This window comes from Mastigoproctus giganteus, chromosome 5 (genome assembly GCF_048544385.1).
Source record: "Mastigoproctus giganteus isolate SK-2022 chromosome 5, ASM4854438v1, whole genome shotgun sequence".
NCBI lineage: Eukaryota > Metazoa > Arthropoda > Arachnida > Uropygi > Thelyphonidae > Mastigoproctus > Mastigoproctus giganteus.
Window position 1 is genome coordinate 58,921,929 of NC_143579.1, and position 21,744 is coordinate 58,943,672.

Genomic DNA, 21,744 nt, shown 5'->3' on the forward strand with positions numbered 1-21,744 from the left:
TAAATTGAAATAGGGCTACATTTTGAGAAACACACAATACTTATATTTCTTGTCTTGTACAATGTATTTTCAGGTAACACTCGGGTGATAACCCAGTCAGCTTTACAGAGGTTTCAAGAAGAGCTTGGAAAAGCCATTAGAGATCCATACCAGGTTATTATGAGGCAAACTAAACTGCCTGTCACATTACTGAATGAGAGAGCAAAGGTGAGCTTATTTGATATTTGTTTTAATCTTATACTGAAAATTATAACATATATCTAGTATTTGTATTTGAGTGAAGCTGAATAACAAAACTAGTGTTCTGATGTTTTACTTAAACTATAGTATATATATGCTCGAAAGATATTTCAATACCGTCACCTGTGTTGGATTTAAATTTATGTTAACCAAAAACTAAAACTTGTATTCTTTTGCTTTATGATTAGTTTTGATCCTTGAATTCAGTCAATAAGAATCAAAAACATAACCCATTCCATATCTACTAGTGTTGAGGAAAGCAATGCAAAGCTTTAATATTGGAGTTTAAATTGGCTGTTAAGTGAATTGAACTAGATGAATACCAAAATGTCTGTAGAACACTAAATGTGGCACGTCAGCTAAGATTTAACTTATATATAAAGAAGAAAGTTTGTCCACAATCTGTTATTTGTTCATTCAGATCCCCAGGAGTGGAACCAAACTTTGCATTAGTGCAACCAAACTTCGCATTGTTTGTGCCTTCATCTGGGGGGGGGGGATCAAAACTGTTTGGATCCAAAATTTTGATTCCCTGGTTTCTTTATTTAGTGATGCCATTGCCTAATCGGAATTCATTGCAATCATGAAGTATTACTTCATGATTGCAATGAAATTGTTTCAAAATGATAAAAAACAGAAAGAAGTTATTTGTTGACATTAGACTTGAACTTCTGTACACTGTAATTTTCATGAAATACATATGAAGGAAGGTTGTTCCAGAAAACGGCAGTTAAATGAATAAACGAGGAAGATAAAAAGTTGGTTCTGTGAGTTTGAAGTTGGACAGTAAACGGATGTTGGCTGATGGCGACACGAGTTTGGACTGTTTTGAAAGAGAGAGAGAGAGAGAGAGAATTATAGAAGCCATTTCAGAAGAACAGTGTCCATAGAAGTATCTGTAGAAAAGGCATGCAGAAGAAACAGTACGTCTATGAGACAGCAAGTGGAGAGACTGTTAGAGATGAGTCATTAATTAACCTAACTGCCCTCTTCTGAATGGAATCTAGAAGCCTGAGGGAGGTTTTGGGGGCACTGCCCCAGATGTGGGAACAATATTCCATGGTAGAGCAGATTTACGATTTGTACAGAGTGAACAGCTGTTGAAGAAAAGTAACGCCAAGAGTGAAAGAGTAAACCAAGTTTTTTAGATGCAGAGGAAGCAATATTTGTAATGTGCTTGTGCCAAGAGAGAGAGATTAGAAGTCAGGGTAATCCCCAGAGGTGATATATCATTTTGCCTAGAAATCGGAGTGTCACCAAAGATAAGCATAGGAGCAGAAGAATCCTTTTTGCGAGATATAAGACAAGACTGAGTTTTAGAAGGATTGAAATCAACTAAGTTGTTTTTGCCCCACTGGATAATTACCTGGAGATCGGCATTTAAGGAATTGGTAGTGGATGTTCGAAAAGTTGAAGCTGATTGAGCAGGGCAAGGTTTTTCAAAATGAGAAGTGGAATGCAATGTGTTATTATTGGCAAAACTATGGATAGGATTTCCAGTCAATGGAAGGTCATTAATATACAAGAGGAAAAGAGTGGAAGAAAGATTGGAACCTTGGAGGACACCAGCATTAGTGGAAACGTTAGAAGACAGAGAGCCATCTACCATCACCCTCAGTGAGCAATCAGAGAGAAAACTGAATAACCAATTACAAAAAACAGTTGACAAACCATAAGATGGAAGCTTGTTTAGAAGACCTTTATGCCAAACACGATCGAAAGCCTTTGAGATGCCACGAGCAATTGCTTGTGTTTCACCGAACTTTTCCATTGAATTTATCCATAAATGGGTAATATAAGCCAGAATATCACCAGTGGATCGACACTGACGGAATCCATACTGGCGATCGTTGATCAGATGGAAGGTTTCTAGGTAGTTTAAGAGTTGGCAGTCAATTGATTTCTACATTACTTTAGAAAGAGCAGAAGTAATTGCAATAGGATGGGAAAGATTTGTCACCTTTTTTAGGAACTGGCTGGATGTGACCAAATTTCCAAGCAGAAGGAAAAACACCTTTGGAATAAGAAAGTGAAAAAAGGTGGCAAAGAACAGGAGTAAGTTCAGGAGCACAGGTTTTGAGAACAAGTGGAGAAATATCATTAGGACCTGGCGCTTTCTTAGCATCAAGATTCGTAAAAACCCTTCTGACATCCTTTTGACAGAAGACCACAGGAGGCATTGAATGGAGCATGTTGGGAATGGTGGGAGGTGTTTTACCAAGATCTTTAATACATGAGCTGAAAGAAAAAAAAGATGCTAGCAGGTGAGCTTTATCCTTGGCTGAAGTGACAACAGAACCGTTTGGTTTTGACAGAGATGGGAGCAGAGATGGGCAAAGGTTGCAGCCAATAGCTTTGGCAAGAGCGCAGAATGCTTGGCTACCATTAGTGCAAGAAGCAAGTTTTCTACTCTTAGCGTGTTCAAAATCTAGTTTGAACTGATTAATAACTGCTTTACAATTGTTGCGAGCTTTAGTGTAGGAAAATGAAATTGAAGAATTGGAATCAAGCCAATTACGATATGCAACATTCTTCTCTTGAAGAGCCTTAGCACATTTATTGGAAAACCAAGGTTTAGGTAAGGGATGGGATTTTAAAGTGGAGTGTGGGATAAAGGATTTCATTCCTACAAGAATAATTTCACTGACATGATCTGAGCAAACATTGACATCAGAAGTTTTGAAATGGTAATCCGACCAAGGGAAAGAAGAAAAGAAATCTCGCAGGCCATCCCATTTTGCATTCTTGTAATGCCAAACAATATGAGGTTGGGAATAGTCATGAGATAAAGGCTCCATTGGAGAAGAGACAATCACCAAGTTGTGATCTGTGGTGCCTAATGGCCCACTCACTTCGACCGTGTACTTAGAAGGGTTGTTTGTGAGAATAAGATCAAGTGTGTTAGCTGTATGGTTAGGATTGTCTGGTATTCTTGTAAGTAAATGAACAATCTGTGCAAGGTCATTAGTAATTGCAAATGCCTCAGAATCCCGACTAGATGGGTCGGTGTGACTAGAAAATGGAAGCCTGCTGTAGTAGTGAACATTAAAATCACCAAGGAAAATTACCTCACTGTTAGGAAAGTTGGACTGGAGAAAGTCAAGTTGCAAAGAGAGGAAGTCAAAGAGCTTCAAGTGATTACCGGAGTTTGGAGAACAGTAGAGACAACAGATGAATTTGACACAATGAGGTAGAGAGATTTTAAGCCAGAGAAGATTGAAAAGAGGAGATTCCAAATTACCAAGTCTCTGACAGGGAATATCGGAACGGACATATGCACGAGTGTACCACCTTTGAGGTGAAAGGGATCATACAGCGAATAGTTTGGGCAACTGAGATGAGCAGTAGTTGAATCAACCAATAACTGAGATTCTGTCAGAAAAAGTACATGAGGTTTGGCAGACTGTAAGTGGAAATGGACATTGTTGAAATTAGAATTGAGACCACATATATTTGTGAAATGAACTAGGAAGTGTTTGGGAGGTTTAGATCTTTTCGCAGTAGCTATTACCATTATATTAAAAAAAAGAAAAAAAGTATATATATATGTATATACACTGAGTTGGCTTTGCATTAGCAACACCCCCTTGTGTAGGAGTGGACTGGTCTGTGATACTGGTGAAGGCTCAAAGTTGAAAACAGCTGATATAAGATTATAGTTTGCACACGTGATCAGTTTTTTGAGTGTGTGTGAGGAAGAATGGGTCAGTGTTAAAGTCTTTCTGACTTTGAATATGGAATAGTTGTGGGGCAAGACATACAAGTGCCAGTATCTGCATAGCAGCCAACATGGTTAAGTGCTTCCATTCTGTAGGCGCTTCCATAGCCAAGTGGGAAGGAGCAGCAGTGCATAGCACACACTTCTTGATTAGACCGGGGTTTGAGCCCGTCACCACCAAATACGGAGGATGCGGAAAGGTCAGGGAATGACCACTGCATATCCCGGAGCAATATGGCCTTAGTTGCTAATGCTCCTAAAAACCAAAAATAACAATAACATAACAAGCTTCCATTCTGTGGTGTGTTGAGTCTACCACAAATGGTTCTGCAGTGGTCAAACAACCATCCCCGAGATGACACATAGGACAACCATGTGTGTGTGGTCGAAACCCATGGTGAGTGTTGTATGTCTTGTCTCTCATAAAACAGTAGTGGCACAGCACAATGGCCCTGCTAACTACCCAGTTCAATGTAAGAATAGCAAGACTAATAGCAGCATGGTCTGTGTGCTGGAAGTGAGTCCGTATTAGTTATGGCAGTTAACAGCTGTTGCAGGTACCCATTCATATTGCAAGACACAAGAAACTATGCCTTGCATGTGCACTTCATCACCAATACTGGACCACTGATGTGTAAATTTGCCTTCTGGTGTGATGAATTGGGTTTCTAACTCTATCATGTTGATGGACATACCATATTTGGAGAAAGCACATGGGGCCATGGCACCTGGATGCACTGTTGACATTCAGTAGGTTATAGGTGGTGTGGTTTGGGGGCTGTTTTTGTGGCATTCCTTGGCTCTTCTGATCATTGTTAACCAATAGCTTAATGGCAATGCTTACGTTTCTATCATCCCGACCAAGTATGCTCCATTGTGATGACAGAGTATCCGTACAACTCTGGCGTCTATCAGCAAGACACCATGCCATGCCACAAGGGCTGATAAGTTGGTAAGTAGTTTCAGGAATGTGACAATGAATTCTCCTGCCTTCTATGGCTGCCCAATTCATCTGATCTCAACCAAATTGAGCATTTTATGATCTACTGGAAAAGGACATTCGATGTTACTATGACATCCATTTGATGATGTGTGTGTATATATATATATTTCTGTTTATACTCCAGGACAACCAAACGGTCAGAGGAGTTCACAAGATAGACAGAATACAAGAAATAACACCGTATTTAGCAATCACGGGCTTGAACTCTGGTCACTCAAGGCATGTGTACTTATGCACCTGCGTGCCTGACCACTCGGTTATGGCAGCAGGTATCTATTACTAGATACCTTGCACAGTGCATGGATAGCACTGCCATAGAACATCTTGCAACACTTTGTGGTATCCATGCCAGGATGTGTATGGGCTGTATTGCAGGCAAAATATAGCTCCACATTAGGTAGGTGTTGATAATTCAAAGCCAACTCAGTGTATAAACATACACAAAAGTTACAAATGAAAACCATGTTATAGAAATTTTTATAAAATCCCATATTATAAATTTTTTTATTTCTTCATTACTGTATTTTTGTTGTAAACTCAATAAAAATTCTATAATTATTGAATATTTAGATAGATAGCCACTGATAATTCAAAGTCAACTTCGTGTCTATATATCACAAAAGTTACAAATGAAAACCATATTATAGAATTTTTGCATAAATTTCGTATTTCTGCATTAGTATATTTTTGTTGTAAACTTAATAAAAATTCAATAATTATTGATTTAAATCAGAAGAAGAATAAATCCAGTGATTAATGTAAAGTTTGCAAAGCATATTTATGTTATGAGAAATATTTGATGAGAGAGAGAGAATTTTCTTTTGAACAGACTTCACTTACTGCAGAAGGTTCTTTAGCAAGTAACTTATCAAAGGAATGTATCAGTGAATTTTTTATTCAGAGACTATAATTCATCAGTTTATGATGTAGCATTAAATTTATTATAAGAAATATTGACATTCAGTATTATGTTATATGTTTGTTAGTTGAATGTTAACTCAAATCATAAAGAAAGTAGTCATGCCAACTTTCTATTCAACTGGTGTAGCTGATAAAGAATTAACTTGTTAACTGTGCACATAAGTCATGGTGTTTTTAATCCACTTGGAGGGAAAACCAGGTGGCTTTAGAACCATTTTCTTTTGATTTGATAGAAGAAAAACTGGATAATTTTGTCAAGCAACCTTTGCCAGTGTTTGGCTAATTCAGCCATAGTGAGAAGAAAGCCCAAAAATGTCTCTGCTCTCCCCAACCCAGATTCACTCAATCCCAGGTCTAAAGGTTGTCGGAAGAGCATGCAGTAAAAGTGGAGTGGACCAATCATTAGAAGGAATGGACAAAAGAAATGGTTCCTTAAGGAAAAATAAATAAATTTTACCCGTTGATTTAAACATTCCTTCTTATAATTCCTCCCCACTGCCAGAAACCCTTGGGGTTGACTCGGGGTTAATTTGTCTCAAATTTGCATATGATGAAACTGAAAAATGTCAATATTTTCATTTATATATTTTTTTATGATTTTACAATAAAGTAAAGAGAAAGTTGTTAGTATTCCTAAGTTGTTTTTCTACTGATTTTGTTTTGGAATATTGTAAGCTAAGCAGACAGTTGAAGAAACAGGAAGACCTTATTTTTCCATTTTTATTACATTAAGATATATAATGACATCTACCAGAAAAGTAGATGTCATTATGTATCTTACCCTTCCTGGTCATTATGTCAAAAGTAGATGTCATTATGTATCTTACCCTCGCAGAAAGGAAGGGTGTGTACCTAGTTTCCCTTAATTTTGGTAAATTATTTTACATCTCAAACCATAAAATCTTTTTAACGTGTTTCTTATACTCATATCTCACAATAAGCAAGATATGCATTCCTGTACATACACATAAATGTCCAATTATATTAAGTAATTACCATATATTGAGTAATAACATGTATTGAGTAATTAACATTCTGTAACTTATTTATTTTACTTAATAGTGTTCTACTTAATAATCAGTTTTTTAGTTACTAATTAAAAGCAATAAGTAAGTGTTGTCTGTACTTTTTTTGTAATGTGTATTATATATTATCATTGTATTATCTAACCATTATAACATATTAATTCTTATGAATAAAATTAAATATTATGTGAATAATACTTTTTTTTTTTTGCAGCATGCAAGGGTCCATATTTTAGAGACGGAAAGTTTTAAATCAACCTTTGGTCCAAAAGCACAGAGGAAGCGACCAAAATTAAAAACTAGCAGCCTTGAGGTATCACCAAGTTTAATTCTGTTCTCCTGTTGATATTATTATGCCCTTTATATGTGTAATATAAAATACAATATTTTAAGAACAAAAATAAATCCCCTAGTAAATAAAATGTACATCAAGGAGACATAGAATTGTAAGCTGGCATGCAGCAACTATGATTATTTAATGTAAATGTCTGCTTCTATATTAAGAATTCATGTAATTTATAAGAATAGGAGGCAAAAGAAAATGTCAAGAATGATGGTTCCAAGATAAACAAATCGGACGGAAAGATCTTTAAAATGAGAAGGTTGGAGGGAAAATTAAAAACTGGCAGCCTCAAGTATTACCAGTTTAGCTTTGTTCTCCTATTGATATTATTATGTCCTTTATATATGTAATGGGGAGTAAAGAGAATATTATTATTCATGTGGAGACTAATGTTATTAAGCACACATGATCTCTTGATTTGTTAGACAAATATAGGACACTGCTGAAGAAATGCCACAAGTTAGATCAGAATGTCTACTGATACATTCTGACCTAACTTGTGGCATTAATTTTAATGGTGTCTGCAATTCTGCCCAGACACAATAGGAGAGATTATATGCTGAAAGCCTTCTGGATTAACTTAAGACTTGAAGGACTCTGCAGGGCTTTTGGAGCAGAAATTTTTATCAGCTTGGCTCACTCTGTCATGCTCTGTGTTATCTCCCAATCATGACTCGATTCAAATGTTCTTTACCGGCCCAGCTAGTTGCAGAAAACTATTTATGATTCGCCTCTTGATGGAAATATACAATCGCTTCAGTAATACAGATGGGTTCTCTAATGCCTACATTATATGCTCTTCAACTTGTAAGGTTGCCATTGTGATAGACGGAGCTGATGTGCACACTGCCCTCAAGATATCCATTTCTCTAGTTATTAAAAGGTTTCTGCCACGGGCAGCAGCGTTTAGCCCAAAGCCACTTAAGTGGTATGCCCTGAATCATAAAACGTTTTTCCACAACCAGCTGGTTTTATGCCAGCTCTGAGCGCATCCAAGGTCACCTCCCATGATCCTGTGCACAATCTCCTCTCCTGACCCCGTTTTTATTTGTTATGAAACGGAAATGACATTAAATGATGTCATTTCCACATCACAAAATTGTGACAAATTGATTTTACTACGGTCCAAAATTTAGTAGGTGTTGCCAAAGATGTTTACATCAAAAACTTTGAGCCTACAGGTGAGTAAGGCTCCTGGGGTTGATGGCATATAAACCCTATAATTTTAAGGGAGGCAGCAACTGAGTGTATTGAACTATTAAGGCTAATTAAGAGAGTATCACTGGACTCAAGAGAGATTCCATTGGATTGAAAAAGTGCCAATGCCATTCCAATACATAAAGGTGGTTCTAAGAGTATAGTGGAAAATTACTGACAGGTCAGTCTAATTTCAGTAGTAGGGAAAATCATGGAGACAATGATCAAGAGTGGAATTCAGGATCATTTGGATAGAAATGGAATTCTGAAGGATACACAGCATAGTTTTGTAAAGAGAAAATCATGTTTAACAAATCTGATTAGCTGTTTTGGCAGAGTCACTCAAGACCCGGACTTAGGGAATAATTTTAACATTGTTTATTTGAATTTCAGCAAAGCATTTGACTAAGTCCCATATGAGCTGTTACTTTATAAGCTGGAACAGATTGGAATCACAGGGAAAATCCTTAGATGGATAGCTGGATGGCTTCAGGACAAGAAGCAGAGGGTTGTGATAAATGGTTATTCCTCAGATTGGGTTGACGTAAGAAGTGGAGTTCCCCAAGGATCAGTATTAGGACCACCGTTGATTTTGATTTTCATAAATGACATCGATGAAGGGATAGGGGGCACGATCTCTAAATTTGCAGATGACGTAAAGATTGGTAGAGTAATTAATGATCACTGCCAAGTAGAGCTTCTTCTTCTTCCTAGGTAGACTTCAGGAATAGTCAGAAAAATGGCAGCTATGCTTTAAACCAGAAAAATGTAAGGTATTGCACCTGGAGAACAGTAACCCCAAAATAACTTATACACTTGGCAGAGTTTAACTAAAGCTGATAGTCAAAGAAAAAGGGACTTGGGAATTACGATATGGTCAGACATGAAGTTCAAGCATTGTAGACTGGTTGCAAGGAAGGCCCATGGTGTCCTATCGAACAATTTTGAGTAGAGATAAGGATGTTATAATCCCATTGTGTAAGGCTATTGTTAGACCGCACTTGGAATACTGTGTTCAGATATGGAGATCACACCTAAAGAAATACATTGTGCTTCTTGAAAGGGTCCAAAGATGGGTAACTCACTTGGTGAGATCGGCAAAAGGGAGTCCATATGAGGAAAGACTTTGAATATGTGGCTTGCAGAGCTTGGAAACTAGGCCGCTTAGAGGAGACTTGACTGAAGTGTTTAAGACTTGGAGAGGCAAAAGTAAAATGAATAAGGATGAAATTTTCATGGTTATAAATGATTTTTGAACTAGGAGCCATAAATTCAAGTTATGGGGTGGGGAGATGTTTAGACTGGATTGCAGGAAGTTTTATTTTAGCCAGTGAGTTATAAATTACTGGAATAAGTTATCTACATGAGTGGTAGAGGCTGACAGTTTGGTGGAATTCAGAGGTCAGCTGGATAGGTACCTACAGGAGGAGGGAATGCATAGGCTGTCTATTTCCTTTTTCTTTTTTTTTTTTTCATTATTTATTTTGACTAGGTCAGCTTTACTCTGAAAATCTCTGTGCGCCTAGCTTCCTCTGAGCTGGAATGGCTCCAGGCTCGAGAGAATAGTGCGCATGCAGTGCTGTTTAGATGGCAAGAGTAAAAGTTGACCTAGTCAATTGTAGGTATCCAACACATGTATTAGACAGGTGCTTGCTTCAAGGTGCTTGCTACAAGCACCTGTCTAATACAAGAACTTGCAGCTCATCTGAGGCCATTGTCCCTACGTGACAGTATGCCTACTGCCTACATTCCTTACTATCCAGGCACGTCAGACCAGATTTCTAAGATCCTATGTGAGTACCGCATGAAATGCGCACAACTCCCTGTTAGGAGCTTATGTTCTCTGGTCTCGAACATAAAAACTCCCATCGCCCCTCTCTTGCATAGTGGAATAGTATACCGTGTAACTTGCCATGATTGCAGCAGTTGCTATATAGGGAAGAGCTCAAGACGTCTTCAGGTTCACCTCATAGAGCATGATAGATCGATTCGCCTAGGTGATACTGATCACTCCGCAATCGCAGAACATTTCTGGTTAACCCATCACGAACTTAACTCCAGACGCAATTGTGAGGTGATCGACCAATCCTGGCACTGCCGTCACCGCCTTTGGCTAGAATCGTTAAATATATTGAGCTGTCCAAAAACCTTAAATTGCTGCAAGGGTACAAGGCTACACCCCATCTTTGAATCAACAGTTTTGAAACTCGAACAAATGCTGGCAGTAATCCCATACATGTCTGTACACCAACAGTGAACACTGATCTAGTGAATAAATAAATGTTTGCACAATCTCACGACCATGTGTGCATCTGAGCATGTGCAACTCGTTTAGTATTTATTTTATTCTATCTTTAATGTCTCTATTTTGTTAGTGTTCTGTATGCATTGCTGAAGAAGGGTTTCATTTACCCTGAAAGCTACGAACTAGTCTTAACTTACTTGGTATTAAAAATCTGGTTATTGTCTCTACTGGATGTGCTGTATTATTATTATCTTAAACCATGGAATCCAGTACTGCGGGCCCATTTTCATTTAGTTTTAATAAAATTAAAAAAATTTTTCAATAACTGGAATATCAAAGCAAAAACTAAAACTTTCCTTGAACTTTATTCTGTAATGTTTCTTAATTATTTCTCAGCATAGTCACCTCTGTAATCCATGCACTTCCACCAGTGTTAAATGAGTACATCAGATTGATGGAACCAGCAAAGTGGCTAAGCGTGAGAGTGCAGAAGCATATTTATTTGACTGGACTGTGGTTCAATCCTGTATGACTGCTAAATACAGTAAACAATTGTATTCATTTTCAAAACAATTAAATATAACCTCTTCTGATCTAGTGATCATGCTGGAGTCTAAATAGAACTTTATTATCTTTACTGCTCTCTTGGTTTCATTGGTTTCAATCCTCATTGACAAGAAGTGCTGTCTTCTTAGATATTCCTTCTGTTTTAGGATTTGAAGGTCTGGACTGCATGGTAAGTAGTAGTCTGAGGCAGGAAATCAAGATGGTGAATCTTTTCAGTCATTTTTGCATTCATATGAACCCCCAGTTATCACATTGGAGGAAATATTGTTGCATGTCAGAATGAAATCTTTGGATATATGCCTTTTCCAACAGAGGACATGGTCTTTAACATCTTTGGCATTGGTGAACTTTTGTGATGGTATTCCATTGGCCATCTCTTGTTTTCTGGCTCAAATTAATGCACTTCACTTTTGCCTCCAGTGAAAATGTTGCACAAGAATTTGTTGCCTTCAAATTCACATCATAGGGACAACAGTTTGCAATTGTCCACTGGCTTTTGTTTCACTTCCTTAGTGAGTATTCACAGAATCTGTTGTGCACACAGCTTCTGGTATCCAATCATAGTCCACACTGTTTATATGAAATGACAGTTTTGTTTGCTATTGAATTGTCTGCTAAGAAATTTAGTGATTCTCTTTGATCATTTCATCAATATGATCTATCTGTGAACCTCATCAGTTGTTGTTTGTGGCCTACTGCCATGCTACTTGTCATTTGGGCTGCTGTTTCTAAGGTCTACATCGGGGTGGGCAACAGCCGGCCCGCGACGATGTTGAATCCGGCCCCCTCGGTAAATGCATAAATATAGAAAATCCATACCTTACTATACTCGCCGTAAATGTTCGGTTCAATCGGGAATCGCGGCCAGTACAACAGTAACCAAGTGATTCTACGCAGCGTCAAAGAGTTATTTCCTAATTATTATTGTAGCATCGATCGAACGAAGTTCCTTTGGGTTTGACTTCTTATTGAAAAAAATAATATTGGTGCGAGATATTTTATGTTTTATGCCTTTTCTAAATATTACAATTTTTAATTTAATATAATTTATAGCTCATAAAATGAGCCAATTAAAAAAAAATGAAAAATTGATGCCGAATGCCGCATTTTCAATGATAATTGGACATTCAGATATATTTTTTTTTAAATACATTAATAAGTAATATTAATTCAAGTAATATAACATTTTTTAGGTTCTGATTTTTTTTATTAAATCGTTCAATCTATTCCGGCCCGCATCATGATGCGAAAATTTCATTCGGCCCGCTGACGAAAAAAGTTGTCCACCCCTGGTCTACATCATGGATACGTGTAGCCCAACATTGAATGCTGCTGATGTCTATAAAATCATCCTAGCAAACAATCCTCATTTGCCAATGAACATCAATTGGTGGAATATTTTCTTTAGTCAAAATTCAATCACTATTCTGCTGCTTGCATAACTCTTGCAATTTAATTGAAAGTTTTACAACAATCGAGTACATCTTCTAGCTTTCAATTTATTTTTTACCTCTGTGTGACAGGTATGTTTGCACATTTAATTTTTGTGATAAAGATTTAACTTTAATATCTTAATTTCATTGCTCTTGTTTTTTGTAAGTAGCATTAAACTCAGGTGGAGTTTTAGTGCATTATTGTTATTGCTGGTTATCAGGTTTTTACTCTGTTTTATGTATTGTATTTGTTGTTAAAAGAAAGTTAGGTTAGTTTAAATGTGTGTTTAATTTTTAAAAAGAATTTGTTTGTGAAAAGAAGTTAGCTTACTTTTAGTTTGTTGAGTAATTTAATTGTTGGGTAGTTAATTTGTGTAATTTGGCATGATGCATGAAACAACCAGGTAATGAAACTACCTGGTTACATTATATAGATTTTGCATTACTCAGTACTATTTTTTTGTGATAAAAATTTAACTTCAATATCTTAATTTCATTGCTCTTGTTTTTTGTAAATAGCATTAAACTCAGATGGAGTTTTAGTGCATTATTGTTGTTGCTGGTTATCAGGTTGTTCACTCTATTCCAGGGTTTCGTGCTGGGCCCATTGTTGTTTTGTGTATTCATCAATGATATTGCTGAGGGTATATCAGGCTTAATGTTCAAGTTTGCAGATGAATCAAAGGTTGGCAGGGTTGTTAATGACAGTAAAGACAGTATGCTACTGCATCTAGATCTAGAAAAGTTGGGCAAATGGGCTGACAAATGGCAACTGAAGTTTAACTTTGACAAATGCAAAGTATTGCATATAGGTAGCAATAACCCGAGATATGTACCAACTGTGTGGTACTACACTCAGGGAAGTGGAGAGTGAAAAAGACCGGGGGGGGGATAATTGTGCAGTCAGATATGAGGTTTGTTGAGCAGTGCAGATGGGCTGCCAAGATCAGGTCATGGAGCCTTGTCAATGATATATAGGAATTTTGTTAGCAGGGACAGGGAGGTGATTATCCTATTGTACAAGGCAATCATCATGCCACACCTTGAATACTGTGTACAGATCTGGAGGCCTCATTTTAGGAAGGATGTAGAGTTACTAGAACAAGTACAAAGAAGGGCAACAAGATTGGTGAGGGGAACAAAGGGGTGCTCTTACCAAGATAGGCTTAAATTCTGCAAATTTCAGCACCTGGAGACTAGGCACATGCGAAGTGATCTGATTGAGGTGTATAAGACCTTGAATGGGCTGAGCAAGCTCAATGCTGATGGAATTCTTCCTCTTGCTCAGATTAAGAACCTCAGAGGGCATATATTCAATCTGAGGAAAGACAGTTGTAGAATAGATGTACTTAAATTTGCCTTTAGTCAGTGGGTAGTTGGTTTCCTGGAACAGGATTTCATCTGTTGTTGTGGAAGTTTATAGCTTAAATAAATTTAAGGCTGAGCTTGGCAAGCATTTGGAGTGAATAGGTGGATGAAATGGGAGGATTTTTTTTTTTGGGTGATGCTGCATAAGCTTGCTTTCTTGCATCGTATGTCTCTGCTAATGCTATGTAATTGAACAGAATGAAAAGACATAATAAAAATAAATAAACAAAGTAAAGAACCTTAAAATGCAGTTTATTGCATTTTATGATAACACACATAATTTACCCTCTGCGGCATGTGGCACATTAATTTGGAAGAAAATCCCTTGAATACCATATGGACATCTAGCCAGAGTGGGAGCTCTGCAAAAGTCTACTCTTTTTTTTTTTTCCCCTAATTTCTAAAAGTTGACTGTGTTGGTAAAAGCTGGTATGTGTATATGCCACACTGACATTTTCATCTTTGCACTATTTTCAATGCTGAATTCAGAGATGTTTAGTACAAAAAATGAAACTTCACACAGAAGTGTCAGAAAGTCTAAATGAATGAGTGTTTTAGTGTATATTGCTATGTTTTTTTTTTTTTTTTTTTCAAGGAAAAAAATTGGAGACTACTTTTCAGCATTCCCTTGTAATAATACACAACGTCTATTTAGTTTGCAAGCTGAGCCCTGCCTCTGCCTGGTCTGTTTGCCACAAAGAAGTGATGTGATAGCTAAGAAACCAGAATATTTTCTCAGTTGTTGCATCACTTCTTTGTAGCAAATAGGCTAGCAGAGAGGTGAAAAGGACACCATATATTTACATCTGGAACCAAAAGTTTTTTTTCCTGTATTTGAATATTTAATATTTGGTTGCTATTGAATTATTTATACTCTTGAAATATTGTTTTATTCAAAATGTACTGTTGTTTTAAATTGGCCTTATATTCTGCTGTGATTAATGAATTTCATTTCATTATATCGAGAATAATAATTAGTTTGTTCAGATTACTTGCTGCCTTTTGTATAATTTGATGATCTCAAAGGAGATAAATGAAAAGGAGTCTTTGTTTTGTCAACTAATTCCAGCTGTTCATTTTAGGTAATATTATATAATTAGCCTAGTTTGAGGTTTTTTTTTTTTTTTTTTTGATTTTTGCGAAAAACATTATGATTCACATTTTTAATGTAAATTATTTGTCTGTTATCATGATTGTTGTCTGATATGTGAAACTGTTTTCAGCAACTTATTGCTGATGCTGCAAAGTCAACAGAGAAATATGATATCTCCAAAGATGGTGATTTGGTTGATGACAGTGCAGAGTCAAAGCAGGAAGCTAGAGAGATGATCATGTTTAAGGGCCAGTCAAAACGTATTTGGAATGAACTGTATAAAGTAAGTTTTAGAGTATTTAATTTGTCAAATAATTCCTTGATATTAATAATATAACCAGAGTGAAACCTGTGCCAGTTTTGTAAAGTTTCAATCAATATGAGAAGTATTCTGAAGGAAATGTTCGGATTCATTCTTCCCACTAATTTTTCTAATGCAAGTTGGAAAATACTTGGAAAAATTGCACATTAAAGTTACATATACAGCTTTAATGCCAGAAATTGAATCAGAATAATATTTGCTCTGACTTTGCTCTCATCTCTTTGGCATAATGAATAGCTGATTTGTTAATGCACAATAAATGTAGCACTATCTAATAAAATCCAATAAAATTATCTTTTCTTTTATTAGAAGAAATAATCATTTTATTGAAGTTAAAAGATCATACATTCCTTTTTTGCTGCCTCCTGGAAGCAGAATTGCTTTCAATATTTTTGTTCATTACATAATTGATTATATCTTAATGTAAATATTCAAAATTAAACACCCGATTAGATGTGTCACCAGAGCCAGAACAAAACAATCTCTTTGTTTAAATAGCATTTTTCTGCATAAACAAAGGAACAGTTCATCTGACTTTGGCAAAAACCATCACCGTTTTCTTTACACAGATATGTAAAAAAAACATTTTCTTTACATGGGATATGTAAAAGACAACAATTTAAATATTTCTGAAAATAATATTTAATGTATTTCCATTTATTGAACATGCTTAACTGTTCCAGTAACTGTTTTGGTTCACAGCAGACACAGGTCTGAATGCTTGGTTTCAAAACAACAGAATGCTATCATAACTGACAGCAACATTTCTAATGAAGAAGTATTGAATCAAATGCATCATCATCTGAAAATATTCTTTAGTAGAGTTCTGCATATTATTACAATTTAAGCTCTGGTCACAGAATTTACAAAATGCTAACCTCAGCTTGTTGAAACAATGTTATTTCTCTTAAGATTAAACTGCTAGCTTTACGGTAGCCGCCAGAGTTAAAACTAAAACCATACATCTGGAATGAATGGTAAGCGAGTTTAAACATTTAATTATTTTTATTTTGACTCTTTTGTTTTCAAAATGTAGCATTAACAAAAAATCTGATGTAATGAAACTTGTTTAAATACAATGAATTTTTCAAACTTGACATTCACTTTAAATTTTGCTCCATTGACTTTAGAAAGGTTCCAGATGTTGACCACATTTTTAAACATTCGTAATTTTTTTTTTGGGCTTTAACTTTAATTCTAGTTCACTTTTATTACATTGAAAACTTTTATCTGGTTTTTCTTTACAAATTATTAGCAACTTTATTTAAATTGTCATAGATAAAACTTTGTTACTTACCCTGCTGTAACAAATGAGTTTTCCCACCTTAGTAATTATTTTCATTGTCCACACCTCTATGTGGCAGCAGGGGTTTAATCCTTCCATGCCAAAGATGTCGGTTGGCACTTGGTTGGGGAGAATTTGTTTTTAGTAGTACATGGGCAACTTTGACCGACTGACAAAATTATCACCATCCCTGAACATGTGTCGGATGGCAAAACATGAATGACTGTCAATTACAAAACTGACTTGGCTATCTTTCTTGAGCAGGTATGTTCACCTTAATGCAATTTGCTTTAAAAAAGCAAAAAAAAAAAAAAAAAGATATGGAAAAAAGATTGTAGAGAATCATTTGATTCTCTATAGTCTAAGAAGAATTAATAGTAATTATATCATTTATCAGGCTTTACCTTTTATTTTCCTGTAAGAATCATGTATAATTTTAGTAATTCAGCTTTACATAATACTTTTAACTTTTCAAAAAATTTCTAAAACATGAAAATAAAATAAATGTTGTTGTTATAATGGAAGACATTATAACAGGTTGTTTAATCAAAATTAAAAGTATTGATGCTTAACTACAAATAAAGTTCGAGCTTAAATTGAGAGATTTATTAGACACTGAGTGATTTATATTAGATTTAATCACCAAAAAAGAGTAAATGAAGTAGACTTGTACTCAACCACACTGATAATCTTGTTATAACAATAATGACATTATGTTTAAAACTGAACTTTGGAGTTGTTTATCGTGTCTTGTTAAAAAAATCATCTGCTATGGTTTTCAAAGTTAATGGGTATCTTGATGTGCTGAGGTTGTAATAGAAATTGCTTGACATTCCATTAAATTTCACCATTTAAATTTAAACCTCATGTGGAGTCGTGTCAATTAGTTTGTAATTTTGATTTAGCAGTCTGAAATATCGAACCTATGCCTTTCACACTTTAAAATATTATAACAACAATAAATTTTCCCACTCAGCATAAATTTTTTTTTTTGTGTGTAGTTAACATTATTAAACCAATGTGTGATTATTAAAGTGTTTTATAGTGATGTACTAACATTAATAATTGAGGATTATTATTATTGTAAATTACTGTATCATTTGAGTTTGTCAAACCTGTAAATTGATGACTGCCAAATAAACGATAAAGGTAGTCTTGTACCACCATTAGAAGACTTTAATAAGTCAATATGTCATGTTGACTATTAATAATATATGCAAGCAAAAATATTAGCAGGCAGGGAGGAGGATGTCATTATCCCTCTGTATAAGGCATTGTTGAAACTTCATTTGGAATGTTGTATTGGACCAGGAGGCAGCAACTATGATTTGTACAACTTAGGCGGTGCAACCTACAAAGCTTTATAACTAGACATCTTTTGGGGGATGTGATTGAGGTGTATGACCCTGAAGGAAATTAAAGTAAATGAAAGCAGGAGGTACATTTTCACTAGTGGGAGAGATAGGAACCAAGGTGTACAAATATAAAATCTCAAGAAGTAACAGTAGCTGGATCTCACGAGGTTTACCTTCAGCAAGTGTGCTGTGGATCATATTGGAATAAAACTCTCCACTTGGAAAATGGCCATGGTGGAGAGTTTGGTAAAGTTCAGTGCAGAATTGGATGGTCACATTTTAGCAATGGGAAAAGTATGATTGAGTGATGTTTTTTTTTTTTTTTTGTCAAATGCGAAAAAGCTGCTTCATTTCACCATTTTGCCATTCTTTTAATTTCCTTTTAGAAAAGTGTGTTTTATTTTATATGAACCATCAACAATTAAAAACTGTTTACTGATTGTTTAATGTCCATTGTGGATTACCACAAGCTGAACAATCTGTAGATTTTCATCATCCAGAAAATTTATGGGGTGTTTTAATTATTATTATATGTGCATACAGTCCACTTCTGTCCTCACTTAAGGAACTGGAGATGTTTTTATATTGTCTACTTTTCTGTGTGTGATGCTTCTATTTGATATTGAATTTAATTTTCTGATATTTTAGTCATGTTGTCTATGCATAGTGGCGCCTCCATAGCCAGGTGGGCAGGAGCAGCAGTGCGTAGCACACGCTTCTTGATTAGACCGGGGTTCGAGCCCATGACCGCCAAATACAGAGGATGCAGAAAGGTCAGGGAATGGCCACTGCATATCCCCGGAGCAATATGGCCATAGTTGCTAATGCTCCTAAAAACCAAATAACAAACAAAAACAACAACAATCTATGCATAGGACATGTGCAATACATGTGCGATTTTTATATTTATAATTTAAACCTTGATAAAATTGTTATGTTCAGGTCTGTTGTCTCTGTCATACAGAAATATTTATTCATTTTCTTTTTTCTTATATTCTTTTTATTATGTTTATGTAAAAATATAGCATTTCACTCAATAGCAATCAGATAATTCCAGATAATTTGAAGTTCTTATTACATAAAGCAGTAAATACAGAGATATTATTTTAAAGGTTAAATTTGTTTATTCTAAGGGTTAACTGGTCAGTATCATTTTGGCAGAAAATTTTCTGTTGCCAGTTCTTATAAGATCATATATAAACAGTTGTCATTTGTTGCTAATTAACTGTTACTTAATTAGTTATTATTAATTAACTAGCAAATTTGTGTCTTTTTTTTGAAATAATTCATAAACATTTACACATCATCATAGTAAAGTTTTTTTGAACTTATGCTATACATGCATTAAGAATAGCAATATTAAATAAGCATTTTTATTTTACTTTATGATATATCATTTTATTGTATCTCATGAACATGCATGTATGCTTTAAAAGTAAAAATTATTTCAGGTTATAGACTCGTCAGATGTTGTAATTCAGGTCTTGGATGCAAGAGACCCTATGGGTACTCGTTCCAAACATGTGGAATCATTTTTACGGAAAGAGAAACAACATAAGCATCTCTTCTTTATCCTTAACAAGTGTGACTTAGTACCCACATGGGTCACGGTAAGTGTGTTTCTAAATATGTGAATATATCATTATAATAAATTACAGTCGAAGCTCTATTATAACGACCCTCCAGGGGAATGAGAAAAACAGTCATTATATCGATCGTTCATAAAATCAGCAACAAAAGAAGTAAAGCTTGAAAATTTAATGTAATTCTACTAATATAATATAGTATAATCTTATTTATAATATTTACTACAGTATTAAACAAGAAAATTACATAAATTTTGCATTGATTGAAGAGTGCAGTACGGTTACAATTAAATTGTAAATTTCACTAAGTAGGCTACATACCTATCAAGACCTAACAAGAGAATTGTTTCGTACTTTAAAATAATCTGCCAAAACATGGCTGTAAGTTTAGGTGATGATGCACTTGCTCAAATATTTCTTCCCTATTATTGGACTGTTTTTCACAATTAATGGAGGAAGAAGCATGCAAAACTTCACACATTGCATCGTTCAAGGTAAATCCAGCATGTCTGAAGCCGTTGGCAATCACTTTTTCATCAACTTCATCCCATGCTGAAACACATGCCTGCAGGATGTTGATTTCATATCGAATTTTCTTTCAAGATTTTGTTTTTGTTTAATAGCATTCGGTAGTTTTTCTTAAAACGCTGGGTTACACCTTGATCAAGTGGCTGAAGAACTAATGTCATATTTGGTGGTAAGTATTTGACAGTGATTTCAGTTAGGTCATTTACTTGACAATGAGGGGTGCAGTTACCCACAAACAGCAAAATTTTTTTCACTCATTCTGCAATCTGTCTCTGATCCATTATTTGTAGATTTGCAATGCCATCCATGCCTTTTGGTTTGCTCGATACATAGTTGGTAATGTCTTCAAACCTTTAAAGCATCGAGGCTTCTGGGCTTTCCCAATGATTAAAAGAGGAAGCTTCTCTGTGCCAGACATGTCTGCTGCTAGGAGAACGATATTCCATTCTTCAGCCTTTTTCTGCTGCTACATTTCTCGCCTTTAAATGTGTTTTATCTAGTAGCAATTTAAAAAAAGTCCAGTTTCATCAGCTTTGAAGATCTCGTTGTGGTCATATGTCATTATAAGAAAAAAAGTATAAAAACAGAATGCAAGTAGAGTGAGAATGCAGATTATGAATGTAGTAAATGTGTATCTCTCCCACTCCCCTACCGGGTGAGGGGGATTATTCCCCCCTTTGCCTGGTGGGTTCCCCACTGACAGCTAATATATCCCACCCCCTGGGATGGGCAGTTTGACCTTCCTACCGGATTCAACACACGGACCCGACAGCAATCATCGATAAAGACATACTGCGGCTTTGCTGTCAAAACGCCATTTGGCGATCTGAACTGGGTACTCAAACCCAGTTCCCTATAAAATGCCATTCCCAGGCAGGGGAGAGAGGAGATGGGTCTCTGTCTCCTCCATATTTTGCCTGGTGAGGCTCGTTCCCTCTGACCTTTTTGGGGATGCCTACTATATTGTCCCCATCCTTCTGTTTTCTCCCATTCTGCCCCCCACTCTAACTAGGTGCCTCCGTAACCAGGTGGGAAGGAGCAGCAGTGCGTAGCACACGCTTCTTGATTAGACTGGGGTTCGAGCCCGTCACCACCAAATACGGCGGAGGATGCAGAAACGTCAGGGAATGACCACCGCATATCCCGGAGCAATATGGCCTTAGTTGCTAATGCTCCTAAAAACCAAAACAACAACAACAACAACCACTCTAGCTAAATCAACCGAGTATGCCCCTAACAATGCCACCAAATTCTAATCAATGTCTAAATTCAACCGCTTTTTTTGTAAACCTCTTTTGGCCTTTCCAAATTCTAGTGTTCACTTTTTTTTTTTTAAATATAGGTCTTTCCACTGAAATCCTCGGAAAATAAGTGGTGGGGCTGCAGTTTAGATGAGGTATTCGGAAGGAAGAAAATAAGCTTCACACTTGTAAGTTTCGAAATTACTGAGTGAAAGTGGGCAGGGCAATTATCGACAATCAACACAATTTTTCTGTTTTCTTTCGTTACTTTTCT

The 21,744-nt window shown here is 35.9% G+C and overlaps 1 protein-coding gene across 1 annotated transcript in view; it reads left to right on the forward strand.

Moving 5' to 3' along the window:
* Ns2 (nucleostemin 2) overlaps nt 1–21,744 on the forward strand; it is a 119,589-nt gene that overhangs the window by 13,032 nt on the left and 84,813 nt on the right. Inside the window, exons 4-7 of the mRNA XM_090374563.1 lie at nt 74–207; nt 7,122–7,220; nt 15,284–15,436; nt 19,567–19,725. Coding sequence (XP_090230689.1) covers nt 74–207; nt 7,122–7,220; nt 15,284–15,436; nt 19,567–19,725 — 545 coding nt within the window. The remainder of the gene's footprint in view (nt 1–73; nt 208–7,121; nt 7,221–15,283; nt 15,437–19,566; nt 19,726–21,744) is intronic.